A 13613-nucleotide genomic window follows, 5' to 3' on the forward strand; every position below is an offset into this window, starting at 1 on the left:
TCAGCACTTATAGAAAAAAGGAAAGAATTATTACAAAGAGGATGGTAATGACTTTAAGGCACATCATCATATTCTACAGCAAATTCCACATACCTTAGCTTTAGAAATGTGTGTGATGAGTAATCAGACACATTGCATACATAATATACAGTTATAGGCAAACACACATACACATACATACATACTTCTCGCATCACAATAGATGCTTAAATAAAAAATAAATTTCTGAATGGTGTGATGATGTCACAAGTAAATTCCAGCAATAAATGGTGCTAAAGCAGTAGTAACTTGAAACTGGGAAATGCAGGCATAAAAATCACCTAGAGAATTTTTTTGAACCATATTCCTTCTTTCTACTCTCTTTCTCTTACCCTTTGGTGTTTTTTTTGTTTGTTTTTACCCCTTCTACCTTCAACTAGGAGGGCACGGCCCTCAGTTGAAAATCACTTGTACTGAGCCACAATTATGGACTGGAATATCATTAACTGGAATATTACGTACTTCTAGTCTGCTGCAGGGGAAAGCAACACACACACACACTTAAAAATTACTTGTGTTTTTAAGCATGGCTTACTTTAGAAATGGTAAATGTATTCCAGCTGATAAACCAACTTGACCAACTAGATGTGGTTGTCTGAAACAAAAATTGAGAAAGATCTCCAGATCCTTTGCAGTCTCCAAACCAAAGTATAGTGATTAGTAAGTCTGCTGAGGTAGAGCTGAGGTTGCCCCAAGTGTGGGACTGACAGTCTTCCTTCTGGTTGTCCTAGAACAGTCCAGTAAATTCATTCAAGTAGATATCAGATCAAAGGCTCTATTAAAGCATAATAGCAAATGCTTTAATAGCCTTAAGGACACAGGTGCCCCAGGGGGTAGTATGGGATAGAGAAAGAACACAGGCATTTGATGTAGGTCCTGCCATTAGTGAGTAGAATGATCTTGGGCGAGTCACTAGAGTTCTCTGGACCAGTTTCCTCATCTTAACAAAAGAACTTCTCACAATCAATATAATCTCTTAAGGTCTCTACCAAAAGGCAGATTGTTTCTCCTTTTTCTTTTTATGGTTAGTTTTTAATGCATAAGGTGTTTTTAGTAACACAGGTTAAGTTTCACCAACTCATGAAAATCACAGCAATCAGTTAAGGCTCCTTTTGTAATTTTTGTATTTTAGATGCAACTACAGGCTATAATTTAAATGTGTAGTCTATGCAGTGCATTCTACAGAGATGGTAGCCATGGATACTGACTTAGCATGACCTTTTAAAGAAACAGACCCCTCCCACTCCAAATGTATTATAAAGATAATAATATTCAAGACCCATCCTGGCCAACATGGTGAAACCCTGTCTCTACTAAAAATACAAAAATTAGCTGGGCGTGGTGGCACGTGCCTGTAGTCCCAACTACTTGGGAGGCTGAGGCAGGAGAATTGCTTGAACCCGGAAGGTGGAGGCTGCATGCAGTGAGCCATCGAAAAACTGCACTCCAGCCTGGGCAAGAGTGAGACTCCTTCTCAAAAAAAAAAAAAAAGAAGTAATAATAATAATGTAGTCATTGTTTCTATAATAGAACAATCCAAATATTCAACACCAGGGATTCAGTTTCATAAATCATGATATATCTTGTTGGCTACTACACTTTTTGAAATTATGTATAAGATACTTAATTACATGGAAAAACAAGGAAAGTAAAAGCATACACAAGGTTTAATGCCTTAGTTATAAAAGCTATGTAGGTGTGCTTAAACGGGGGGAAAAACAGATTCAGAATCCTATTTCCCTAAAAAGGAAAACAAATTCTCGGATCATCATGGCGGTGGGAGGCAGGATTAGATTGCAGTTTTGGACAGAGCAGCGTGCAGAGGCTCACATCATGAGTTTTAACTCCAGATTGACTTCAAGAACAAACCAGCAATCCCGAGAAGACCCACAGACCCTCAGAAGGAAGCGAACTGCTCTTGCAGGACCCAGGAGACACCCCAAATACTGTGAGTGATCCAACTGCACAAGTGGGAAAGGGAGACCCTCGTTTCCTGAACACACAGCCCCACTGGAGAGGCTGAAAGTCTGTGTGTGGGAGAAGTTACGGACTTTACTTGGAGCTGAGTCAGTCTGGAGAGCCAAGTGAAACACAGGGGTAGAGGAAGCAGCAGAAAGACCCTGGGAGCTCACTGGGTCCCCAAGCAGCCCATTCCTGCCTGGTTTAAAACAGGGATCCATATGGAGGGCAGCCAGAGAAGCAGGGGCTAAAACTCCACAGGGAGAGGGAAATCTCTAGCGGAACATTGTAACAATTTGAACAGGGTGAGAAACCTCCTGGCCAGAAGTTGGGGGCAGGCGCAAATCTGGTGTGCAGATGCCACAGGTGGGGATAGAACCAAGTCCTTTTCATTCCCAGCTGGGAGGCGGGTAGCCTGGGGCAGAGTTTCAAGCCTGTCTAGCCCTCCACCAGGAAACAGACTCAGGGCCGGTGGTCGGGGGAACACAGTGGGAGTGAGACCGGCCCTTCGATTTGTGTGGGAGCTGGGTGAGGCCTGTGACTGCCAGCTTTCCCCCACTTCCCTGACAACCTGCATGACTCAGGAGATGCAGCCATAATCCTCCTAGGTACACAACCCCTGGGTATACCATTCCCAGTGACCTGGGAATCTCACTTCCATCCCCAGCTGCAGCAAGACTCGCCCAAGGAGAGTCTGAGCTCAAACATGACTAGCCCCACCCCCACCAGATGGTCCTACCCACCCTGGTAGCAGAAGACAAAAGGCATATAATCTTGGGAGTTTTAGGGCTCCGCCCACTGCTATTTCACCCACATACTACCACAGCTGATGCTCTCTGGAAAGTGCCACCTCCCGGCAGGAGGCCAACCAGCTCAAAAATAGAGCATTAAACCACCAATGCTAAGAACGCTCATGGAGTCCACTGCACACAGCGCTCTCCTCCCACCCACCACCTCCACAGGAACAGGCACTGGTATCCAAGGTAGAGAAACCCATAGATGGTTTATATCACAGGTCTCTGTGCACACAGTCCCCAGTACCAACCTGGAGCCAGGTAGACTCGCTGGGTGGCTAGACCCAGAAGAGAGACAACAATCACCGCAGTTTGGCTCAGTGTATCCAGAGTTGGTTCCTTCCAGTGGGTTCTTGGTCTCACTGACTTCAAGAATGAAGCCGCGGACCTTCACGGTGAGTGTTACAGTTCTTAAAGTTGGCACGGACCCAGAGAGCAGCAGCAAGATTTATTGTGAAGAGCGAAAGAACAAAGCTTCCACAGTGTGGAAGGGGACCCCAGTGGGTTGCTGCTGCTAGCTGGAGTGGCCAGCTTTTATTCCCTTATTTGTCCCTGCCCACATCCTACTGATTGGTCCATTTTACAGAGTGCTGATTCGTGCGTTTACAACCCTTTAGCTGACACAGAGCGCTGATTGGTGCGTTCCTACAGAGAGCTGACTGGTGCATTTACAATCCTTTAGCTAGACACAGAGTGCTGATTGGTGCATTTATAATCCTTTAGCTAGACACAGAGTGCTGATTGGTGCGTTTTTTACAGACTGCTGATTGGTGCATTTACAATCCTTTAGCTAGACACAGAGCGCAGATTGGTGCGTTTACAATCCTCTAGCTAGACAGAAAAGTTCTCCAAGTCCCCACTTGACCCAGGAAGTCCAGCTGGCTTCACCTCTCAGCAGGAAGCCGTATCCACAGGAAAAGGTGGAGAGTTCTACAGCAAGGGAACACTCTGTGGGACAAAAAAATCTGAACAGCAGCCTTCAGCCCTAGACTTTCCCTCTGACAGAGCCTACCCAAATGAGAAGGAAACAGGAAAGCAACCCTGGCAATATGACAAAACAAGCTCTTCAACACACCCCCAAAAAATCACACTAGTTCACCAGGAAGGGATCCAAACCAAGAAGAAATCCCTGATTTACCTGAAAAAGAATTTAGGAGGTTAGTTATTATGCTAATCAGGGAAGGACAAGAGAAAGGCGAAGCCCAATGCAAGGAAATAAAAAAAATTATACAGTAAGTGGAGGGAGAAATATTCAAGGAAATAGCTTAAGAGAAAATAAAAAATCCAGGAAACATTGGACACTTTTAGAAATGCGAAATGCTCTGGAAAGTGTCAGCAATAAGACTGAACAAGTAGAAGAAATTAATTCAGAGCTCAAAGACAAGCTCTTCTAATTAACCCAATCCAACAAAGACGAAGGAAAAAGAATAAAAAAATATGAACAAAGTCTCCAAGAAGTCTGGGATTATGTCAAATGACCAAACCTAAGAATAATCAGTGTTTCTGAAGAAGAAGAGAATTCTAAAAGCTTGGAAAACATATGTGGGGGAATAATCGAGGAAACCTTCCCTGGCCTTGTGAGAGACCTAGAGATACAAATACAAGAAGCACAAAGAACACCTGGGAAAATCATTGCAAAAAGATCTTCGCCTAGGCACACTGTCATCAGGTTATCCAAAGGTAACACAAAGAAAGAATCTTAAGAGCTGTGAGACAGAAGCACTAGGTAACTTATAAAGGAAAACCTATCAGATTAACAGCAGATTTCTCAGCAGAAACACTACAAGCTAGAAGGGATTGAGGTGCTATCTTCAGACTCCTCAAACAAAACAATTATCAGCCAAAGATTTTTTATTCAGCGGAACTAAGCATCACTTATGAAGGAAAGATACAGTCTTTTTAGACAGACAAATACTGAGAGAATTCGCCATTACCAAGCTACCACTATAAGAACTGCTAAAAGGAGCTCTAAATCTTGAAACAAATCCTGGAAACACAGCAAAAAAGAACCTCTTTAAAGCATAAATCACATAGGACGTATAAAATAAAATACAAATTAAAAAGCAAATACAAGAAACAAACAAACAAAAAAAACTAATGTGTATTGGCAACAAAGAGCATGATGAATGCAACGGTACCTCACATTTCAATACTAACAATGACTGTAAATGACCTAAATGCTCCACTTAAAAGATACAGAACCACAGAATGGATAAGAACTCACCAACCAACTATCTGCTGCTGAGACTCACTTAACACATAACGATTCACAGAAACTTAAAGTAAAGGGGTGGAAAAAGGCACTTCATGCAAATGGACAACAAAAGTGAGCAGGGGTAGTTATTCTTATATCAGACAAAACAAACATTAAAGCAACAGCAGCTAAAAGAGACAAAGAGGGATATTATATAATGGTAAAAGGCCTTGCCCAACAGGAAAATATCACAGTCCTAAACATATAAGCACCTAACATTGGAGCTCCCAAATTTATAAAACAATTATTAACAGACCTAAGAAATTAGATAGACAGCAATACAATAATAGTGGGGGACTTCAATACTCCACTGACAGCACTAGACAGGTCATCAAGACAGAAAGTCAACAAAGAAACAACGGATTTAAACTATACCTTGGAACAAATGGACTTAACAGATATATACAGAACATTTCATCTGACAACTGCAGAATACATATTCCGTTAAACAGTGCATGGAACTTTCTCCAAGTTAGATCATATGACAGGCCATAAAACGAGCCTCAATAAATTTAAGAAAATTGAAATTGTATCAAGCACTCTCTCAGACCACAGTGGAATAAAACTGGAAATGAACTCCAAAAGGAACCTTTAAAATCATGCAAATAACCTGCTTCTGAAAGAGTACTGGGTCAAAAACAAAATCAAGATGGAAATTTAAAAATTCTTGAAGCTGAATTACAGTAATGACACAACATACCAAAACCTCTGGAATACAGCAAAGACAGTGCTAAGAGGAAAGTTCATAGCCCTAAATGCCTACATCAAAAAAACTGAGAGAGCACAAACTGACATTCTAAGGTCATAGCTCAAGGAATTAGAGAAATAGGAACAAACCAAACCCAAACCCAGCAGAAGAAAGGAAATGAGCAAGATCAGAGAAGAACTAAATGAAATTGAAACAAAACAAAACAAAAAATACAAAAGACAGATGAAACAAAAAGCTGATTCTCTGAAAAGATAAATAAAATTGATAGACCATTAGCAAGATTAACCAAGAAAAGAAGAGAGAAAATCCAAATAACCTCACTAGAAATGAAACAGGAGATATTACAACTGACACCACTGAAACACAAAAGATCATATAAGGCTACTGTCAACACCTTTACACACATAAACCAGAAAACCTAGAAGAGATGGAGAAGTTCCTGGAAAAATACAACCCTCCTAGCTTAAATCAGGAACAATTAGATACCTTGAACAGACCAACAACAAGCGGTGAGATTGAAATGGTAATTTAAAAATTACCAACAACAACAAAAAAGTCCAGGATAAGACGGATTTTCAGCAGAATTCTACCAGACATTCAAAGAATTGGTACCAATCCTTTTGAAACTATTCCACAAGATAGAGAAAGAAGGAACCCTCCCTAATTCATTCCATGAAGCCAACATCACCCTAATACCAAAACCAGGAAAGGACATAACCAAAAAAGAAAACTACAGACGGGTATCCTTGATGAATACAGATGCTAAAATCCTTAACAAAATACTAGCCAACCAAATCCAACAACTTATCAAAAAGATAATCCACCATGATCAAGTGGGTTTCATACCAGGGATGCAGGGATGGTTTAACATATGCAAGTCATGATAAATGTGATACACCACATAAACAGAATTAAAAACAAAAAACACATGATCATCTCAATGGGTGCAGAAAAAGCATTAAAGAAAATTCAACATCCCTTTATGATTAAAACTCTCAGCAAAATTGGCCTACAAGGGACATAGCTTAATGTAACAGCCAACATAATACTGAATGGGGAAAAGTTGAAAGCACTCCCTCTGAGAACTGGAACAAGACAAGGGTGCCTACTGTCACCACTCCTCTTCAACAGAGTACTGGAAGTCCTAGCCTGAGCAATCAGACAAGAGAAAGAAATAAAGTGCATCCAAATCAGTAAAGAGAAAGTTAAACTGTCACTGTTTGCTGACGATATGATCATTTATTTTGAAAACCCTAAAGACTCCTCCAGAAAGCTCCTAGAACTGATAAAATAATTTAGCAAAGTTTCTGGATACAAGATTAATGCACACAAATAAGTAGCTCTTCTATATACCAACTGCGACCAAACGGAGAAGCACATCAAGAACTCAACCCCTTTTACAATAGCTGAAAAAAAAAAAATACTTAAGAATATACCTAACCAAGGAGTCAAAAGACTTCTACAAGGAAAACTACAAAACACCACTGAAAGAAATCAGACAGCATGAACAAACGGAAATGCAGCCCATGCTCATGGATGCGTAGAATCATTGTGAAAATGACCATACTGCCAAAAGCAATCTACAAATTCAATACAATCCCCATCAAAATACCACCATCATTCTTCACAGAGTTAGAAAAAACAATCCCAAAATCCATATGGAACCAAAAAAGAGCCCGCATAGCCAAAGCAAGGCTAAGCAAAAGGAACAAATCTGGAGGCATCACACTATCAAACTATACTATAAAGCCATAGTCACCAAAAATGCATGGTACTGGTATAAAAAGAGACACATAGACCAATGGAACAGAATAGAGAACCCAGAAATAAACCCAAATACTTACGGCCAACTGATCTTAGACAAAGCAGACAAAAACATAAAGTGGGGAAAGGGCATCCTTTTCAACACACGGTGCTGGGATAATTGGCTAGCCACATGTAGGAGACTGAAACTGGATCCTCATCTCTCACTTTATACAAAAATCAACTCAAGATGGATTAAGGACTTAAACCTAAGACCTGAAACTGTACAAATTCTAGAAGATAACATTGGAAAAACCCTTCTAGACATTGGCTTAGGCAAGGATTTCATGATCAAGAACGCAAAAGCAAATGCAATAAAACCAAAGATAAATAGCTGGGACCTAAAGAGCTTTTACATGGCAAAAGGAACAGTCAGCAGAGTAAATGGACAACCAAGAGTGGGAGAAAATTGTCATAATCTGTACATTTGACAAGGACTAATATCCAGAATTTACAACAAACTCAAATCAGTAAGAAAAAAACAAACAGTCCTATCAAAAAGTGAACTAAGGACATGAATAGACAGTTCTCAAAAGAAGATACGCAAATGGCCAATAAACATATGAAAAAATGCTCAACATCAGAAATGATCAGCAAATCAAAACTACAATGTGATATCACCGTACTCCTGCAAGAATGGCCATAATCAAACAATCAATCAAAAAACAGTAGATCTTGGCATTGATGCAGTGAACAGGGAACACTTCCACACTGCTGGTGGGAATGCAAACTAGTACAGCCGCTATGGAAAACAGTGAAGATTCCTTAAAGAACTAAAAATAGAACTACCATTTGATCCAGAAATCCCACTACTAGGTATCTACCCAGAGGAAAAGAAGTCATTATTCAAAAAAGATACTTGCACACGCGTTTATAGCAGCACAATTCACAATTGCAAAATCGTGGAACCAACCCAAATGCTCATCAATCAACAAGTGGATAAACTGTGGTGTATGTGTATATATACACATGATGTAATACTATGCAGCCATAAAAAGGGATGAATTAAGAGCATTTGCAATGACCTGTATGAGATTGGAGACTATTATTCTAAGTAACCCAGGAATGGAAAACCAAACATCGTATGTTCTCATTGATATGTGGAAGGTAAACTATGACAATGTGAAGGCATAATAATAATACAATGGACTTTGGGGACTTGGGAGGAAGACTGGGAGTGGGGGCGAGGGATAAAGACTACAAATATGGTGCAGTGTACACTGCTCAGGTGATGGGTGCACCAAAATCTCACAAATCACAACTAAAGAACGTATGTAACCAAATACCACCTGTACCCAAATAACTTATGGGGAAAGAAAAAGAGACAAGAATGTTAATAGTTGTGGATTAAGTCAATGTTTCCAAGGCCCAACTAAAAGAATAAACGTTAAGGAGTGAGAGAGAAGTGGTGAGGATGTGGTGAACGGAAGCTCAGGTCCCCTGTTATTAGCATTCGATGTACTTTTAACACTATGAAGGCCACACAAAATAGTTTCGGTTTAATGGCCCCTGGATTTTGTGCCTGTTTTCTTCCTTGTGCATTTGTCTTCTGCAGAAAATTCTTTTCATATTTCTCAACTATGTAATACTTTTGTAAACAGATTTGTTTAAAAACTCAGACATTTACATGAGAAAGATTCAGAAAAAGACCTTTATTTTTAGGTTACATTATCTTACACAGTAGGCAAATGGGGTGTGGTTTTGACAAACTAGTGGTCTTAATGAAAATATGAGTCTCACAAACTATAAACTAAGGCAGGAAAGATAAACATTCTTGTCTTAGGCCTCAAGTGGAGGTGGCGGAAGGGTTTATGATATTATGGTAACAGTAGAAGCTTTGCCAGTACTGTCCAAGGTACACCACTTCTGTGTAGAGGCCTAAGCAATCTTGGTATCCATGGTAAATACACAGAAGGGATGAAAGCTAAACATTTTAGTTAAATGAGCAGGGGTGGCTATATAGATGGGCAAACTTTACCAGTGCAGATGGGATGGCGAGAAGTCAGAAACAGGAAACAAGGGCCTGGCTCTGGTTGTTGTTCAGGCTACAACCAGTAAAGTGAAGACAGGAAGACGCCCAGTAGTAGATGTGCATGGGACACAAAAGCCAGGATACTCAGGACTGACACAAGCTGTGCCACCAATAGCCACTTTTTTGTGAGCTTGCTCACAGGGTTACTGGAAGGCGAGTTGTGAATGCCTACAGTGTGCTGAGCACTTTCACACATCTTTACACCTGGGTGAAATCAACAGTATTTCCCCCCCTTTATCACTGATGATACAGGTTAGATTGTTAACAAACCCATGTCTAACTTCAAAGCCAACGCAGAATCCTCCCTAGGGCTGGAGTATGTCATTAACCCTTTAAGTCAAAGAACACGCTTTTCCCACTTCTCTCACATCACCATTCTAATAGAAACTTACAGGTATCAGAAAGTGCACCTTGTGCCTTAGAAAGCTACACAAATAATCAACAATCCCTAATTTATAAGAATGTCTGCAGCTTAATTAGCCAGGCATAAGCCACATTAGTTGACTAAAAAAAAACTACAGCTCTTAACCGAAGACAACTTCTCAGTAGCTATTCATTAGTTCCTGCCATTTTAATGTGTTCAGAGTAGGAAACAGAATAGACAATTGTGACTGCAATGAGGTCCGTGAACGTTTAGAACACAATTAATGTTTTTTCCACATTGACTCATGGAAACAATAACAGCTAATGCAGCCCCATTCCCACCCGTGAATCATCTTATTCCCACAGAAAACATCAAACCTCCCCAAATATCATCCTCTAGGCAGAGGTCACTTAACTATTAAATTCACAAAGCAGGTGCAAAAAAAAAAAAAAAAAAAGAAAGAAAAGAAAAGAAAAGAAAAAAAGGACCAATGAAATAAAGGAAAAATTCTATTTACTGAAATTCAAGTAGCTAAATTACCTCTTAGGTGAAGTCAGTGAAAACCCTCACACATTGCTCATTTACCCTTATTTCAATCATAATTCTAATATACTTCCCATCTGGTTTCTATTTTTCAGCAGGTCAAAAGAAAAAAAAAATTAAGTTAGATATGGTGAAGTATTAGCAGAGACAGAAAAATAGCTACAAAGTGGCAGCTGTCAAGGAAAAAGAAGAACAGTTACAAATTCAAGTAGAACTAGAAAACAGCCATGAGAATGTGGAAAAGCTACCAACCTCTCACTTTTATAGAGACACAAAGGAATCAGTGTGTAATTGTTTCTTAATGACGATTCCGAACTATCAAAGTTATACTATATTCGGAATAATCTAAGGTAATAAAGTATCTAGTACATTTTAGAAATACTTTTATTCAAAATTAATTAAAAAGTGTTATGTTCAAAATGGTAAGATTTTGTTAGTTAATAGATTTCCTCACCAAGTCATGTTGGGCCTCATTCAACAACACAGAATAAGCCAATTTTATACAAGACACAGATATATGGAAACACAAATAATTTTAATGATTTATGGTAAATAAGAAGGAAGCTTGAATCTATGATTGAAAAATAAAAATTACATACATATCTATACAGAGTGTACAATCACAAGTTTCAAGAGCTTAACACAAACTAACTGCTGTCAAAATAAGTATTTAACAAAACAAAGATGAAACTGCTTAACAGTCAGGGAAAAACAACAAAAAGAAGGGAGGGGTGATAAACCAAGAAAATGAATGACAAAAACTGAGCAAGAGCCCTCAAAGGTATCTTTACAAACAGGAATTCAGATGCAAGGAACAGACACAAACCTGTCTAAAATGTGACCTATGAGGCAATACAAAGTGACCTGAAGTCAGTTATAAATAAAAAATGACACCCAAAATCCCAGAGAGTCTTAAATTATTTAATCCAGACATTATCTAACCCCTCGGATTTTTGTTTGGTGCTATGGTGTTCGTCATTTTCCATCAGAATGAAATGTGGGACAAATGCATTACTGGTTGCAGAGAGTGTTTCAGAGCTAATTCACCCAGCAAGGTCAGGGTCAAAAGGTTATGTTGTTCATACAATATATTTCTTGATACGAAAAAAACAACACGTCAAAGAAAGAATTAAAGCAAAATGTATTTTCAAATGATAAACAGAATCTCAAACTTTCAAGTAAGTGCATCTTAAGATGTTGATGAACTTCAGAGATTCGCAGTATTTTAAAACTAGGGATAGTCTATTCCAGTTGTTATCAAACTGTCCTCTTTTGTTCATGAGGAACCAAACTGGCAGGTCTCTCAGTGTCTCCTTCGCCAAGTCTTTAATTTTATAAGTATATTCAATGTCTAGGAAGGAATTATTAAAGAATTCTGCTTCTTAAAAAAATGTTTCAAAATAATCGAATGCATCCTTGTCGATTCGGGAATGAGAGCACACAGAGCAGAGTAACCTCCCAGGTCTGGCCACTCTCACGTGGTATCCCGCCCACTCACTGAGGCCTTGCCTGTTTGATACTAGTAAGGTCTCCCCATGCCTACTTCTACACTTACTGTATGGCCTTTTGTATGATCTGGAAAAAATCTGTTGTAAATCAAGTAATCACCAACTTCTGCCTCCATGCCAACCTAAAAACTTTTAAAAACTTTACAAAGGAAGAAATTAAGACCTTCAAAATTATTTTGCAAATACCAACAAGGTTTACCAGAAGAAGACTGCTTTTTAATTTAAAGTAATGACGTTGGACTGATAATGTGCTAGATTGGTCAGACTTCTTAAAAAAAAACCTGATATTAAAATGTGTTAGAGAAAATGTTCTAAGTATATATACATATGTAGTAGATAAACAGTTATATATTGATAGTTATAAGCAAATGTACAGAATACAAATATGTACTATGAGCCTAGTGTTGATTTTTACCACAAAAAAAAAATGTTAAAGATTAAATCACGATTTCCTGATGAATATACAACATAAAAAACCGAGATAAAAGTGTAGAAACAGACAACAAAGTAAATTACAAGAAAAGAAATAAACACAATATAGGATAAAGACAATTGCAGATAGGAGAATTAAACACCTAAGGTGGTTGGTATATTTAGACCAAATACTCTCTTTGCAATAAAGCCAAAATATTTGATAATATTCTCTGTTTACTTAAAAAAAAAAAATGGCAAGTTTTTTCACTGGTGGCAGGTATGGATTTTATTAAAGAATATTCAAAGACTCAAACAGTAATGATACCACTTGTCTATTTAACCAGGATTCTGGTGTCCTCTCATTAATCTTTGATACTCAATAATCTGAATAGAAAGACATGATGAATCAAAAAACATGCCAATTTTAAAAAGAAAAACCTTTAAAAGCAATCCCAGCATCTAAACGGTAAACACAACATGAATTCCTAATCTGGCATTAGACCTTTTTTTTTTTTTTTTTTTGATTCAAAGACAAATATGAATGACTCTACCTATTTGTAAAAATGTGAAAAATTAAAAACAGTACAATGACTGGGCTCTCACAAACCGTGCAAGTTCAATTTGAAATGTTCATCTGGTACAATATTCAGCTGTCAAGAGGAAGCAACTCAAAGGACATCACACAGTCTATAAACCAGCTTGAAGGAGCCTTCCAGACTTTGCCCTGCCGAACCCTCTCTGGGTGAGAATTAGACAAATCCTCATAGATGATATACTGCGTGCAGAAGCGCTGATCAGAATCGGGCCTTGCATGGTATGCGACTGTATTGATGGTCTGAGTCACGTCACTGTCTGGCTTGGGCTTTCTACTGAGGATCTGGCCCCCACCTGCAGTGACGAGCTTAATAAGGTTGTCCTTTGGATGGTGTTTGAAAGATCCCCCCAAATAGAAGTAGCATCCATCAAATAGCTTTGGCAACTGAAATAATGAGAAAACATTTGTTAAAGGCAGATCAAAATACTGTATTCAAAAACACTGCATATGAATGAGGAAAATAAAAATACACGTTGAGTATCCCTTACCTGAAACATTTGGACCAGAAGCATTTCAGATTCAGAAATTTTTTGGGTTTTGGAAAATTTGCATATATATGAGATATCTTAAGGATGAGACTCAAGCCTAAACACAAAATT

At 38.7% G+C, this 13613-nt stretch overlaps 1 protein-coding gene across 5 annotated transcripts in view; it reads right to left on the reverse strand.

The window, feature by feature from the left end:
• Positions 1 to 11013: 11013 nt before the first annotated feature.
• Positions 11014 to 13613, reverse strand: part of BARD1 (BRCA1 associated RING domain 1) — an 84428-nt gene continuing 81828 nt past the window's right edge. For all 5 annotated transcript variants that reach the window (XM_003907914.5, XM_017946902.2, XM_009182998.4 and 2 more), the window contains one exon: positions 11014 to 13398. In XM_003907914.5, coding sequence (XP_003907963.4) covers positions 13066 to 13398 — 333 coding nt within the window. In that variant the 3' untranslated portion in view covers positions 11014 to 13065. The remainder of the gene's footprint in view (positions 13399 to 13613) is intronic.

The sequence above is a fragment of the Papio anubis genome, chromosome 10 (genome assembly GCF_008728515.1).
Source record: "Papio anubis isolate 15944 chromosome 10, Panubis1.0, whole genome shotgun sequence".
Taxonomy (NCBI): Eukaryota; Metazoa; Chordata; class Mammalia; order Primates; family Cercopithecidae; genus Papio; species Papio anubis.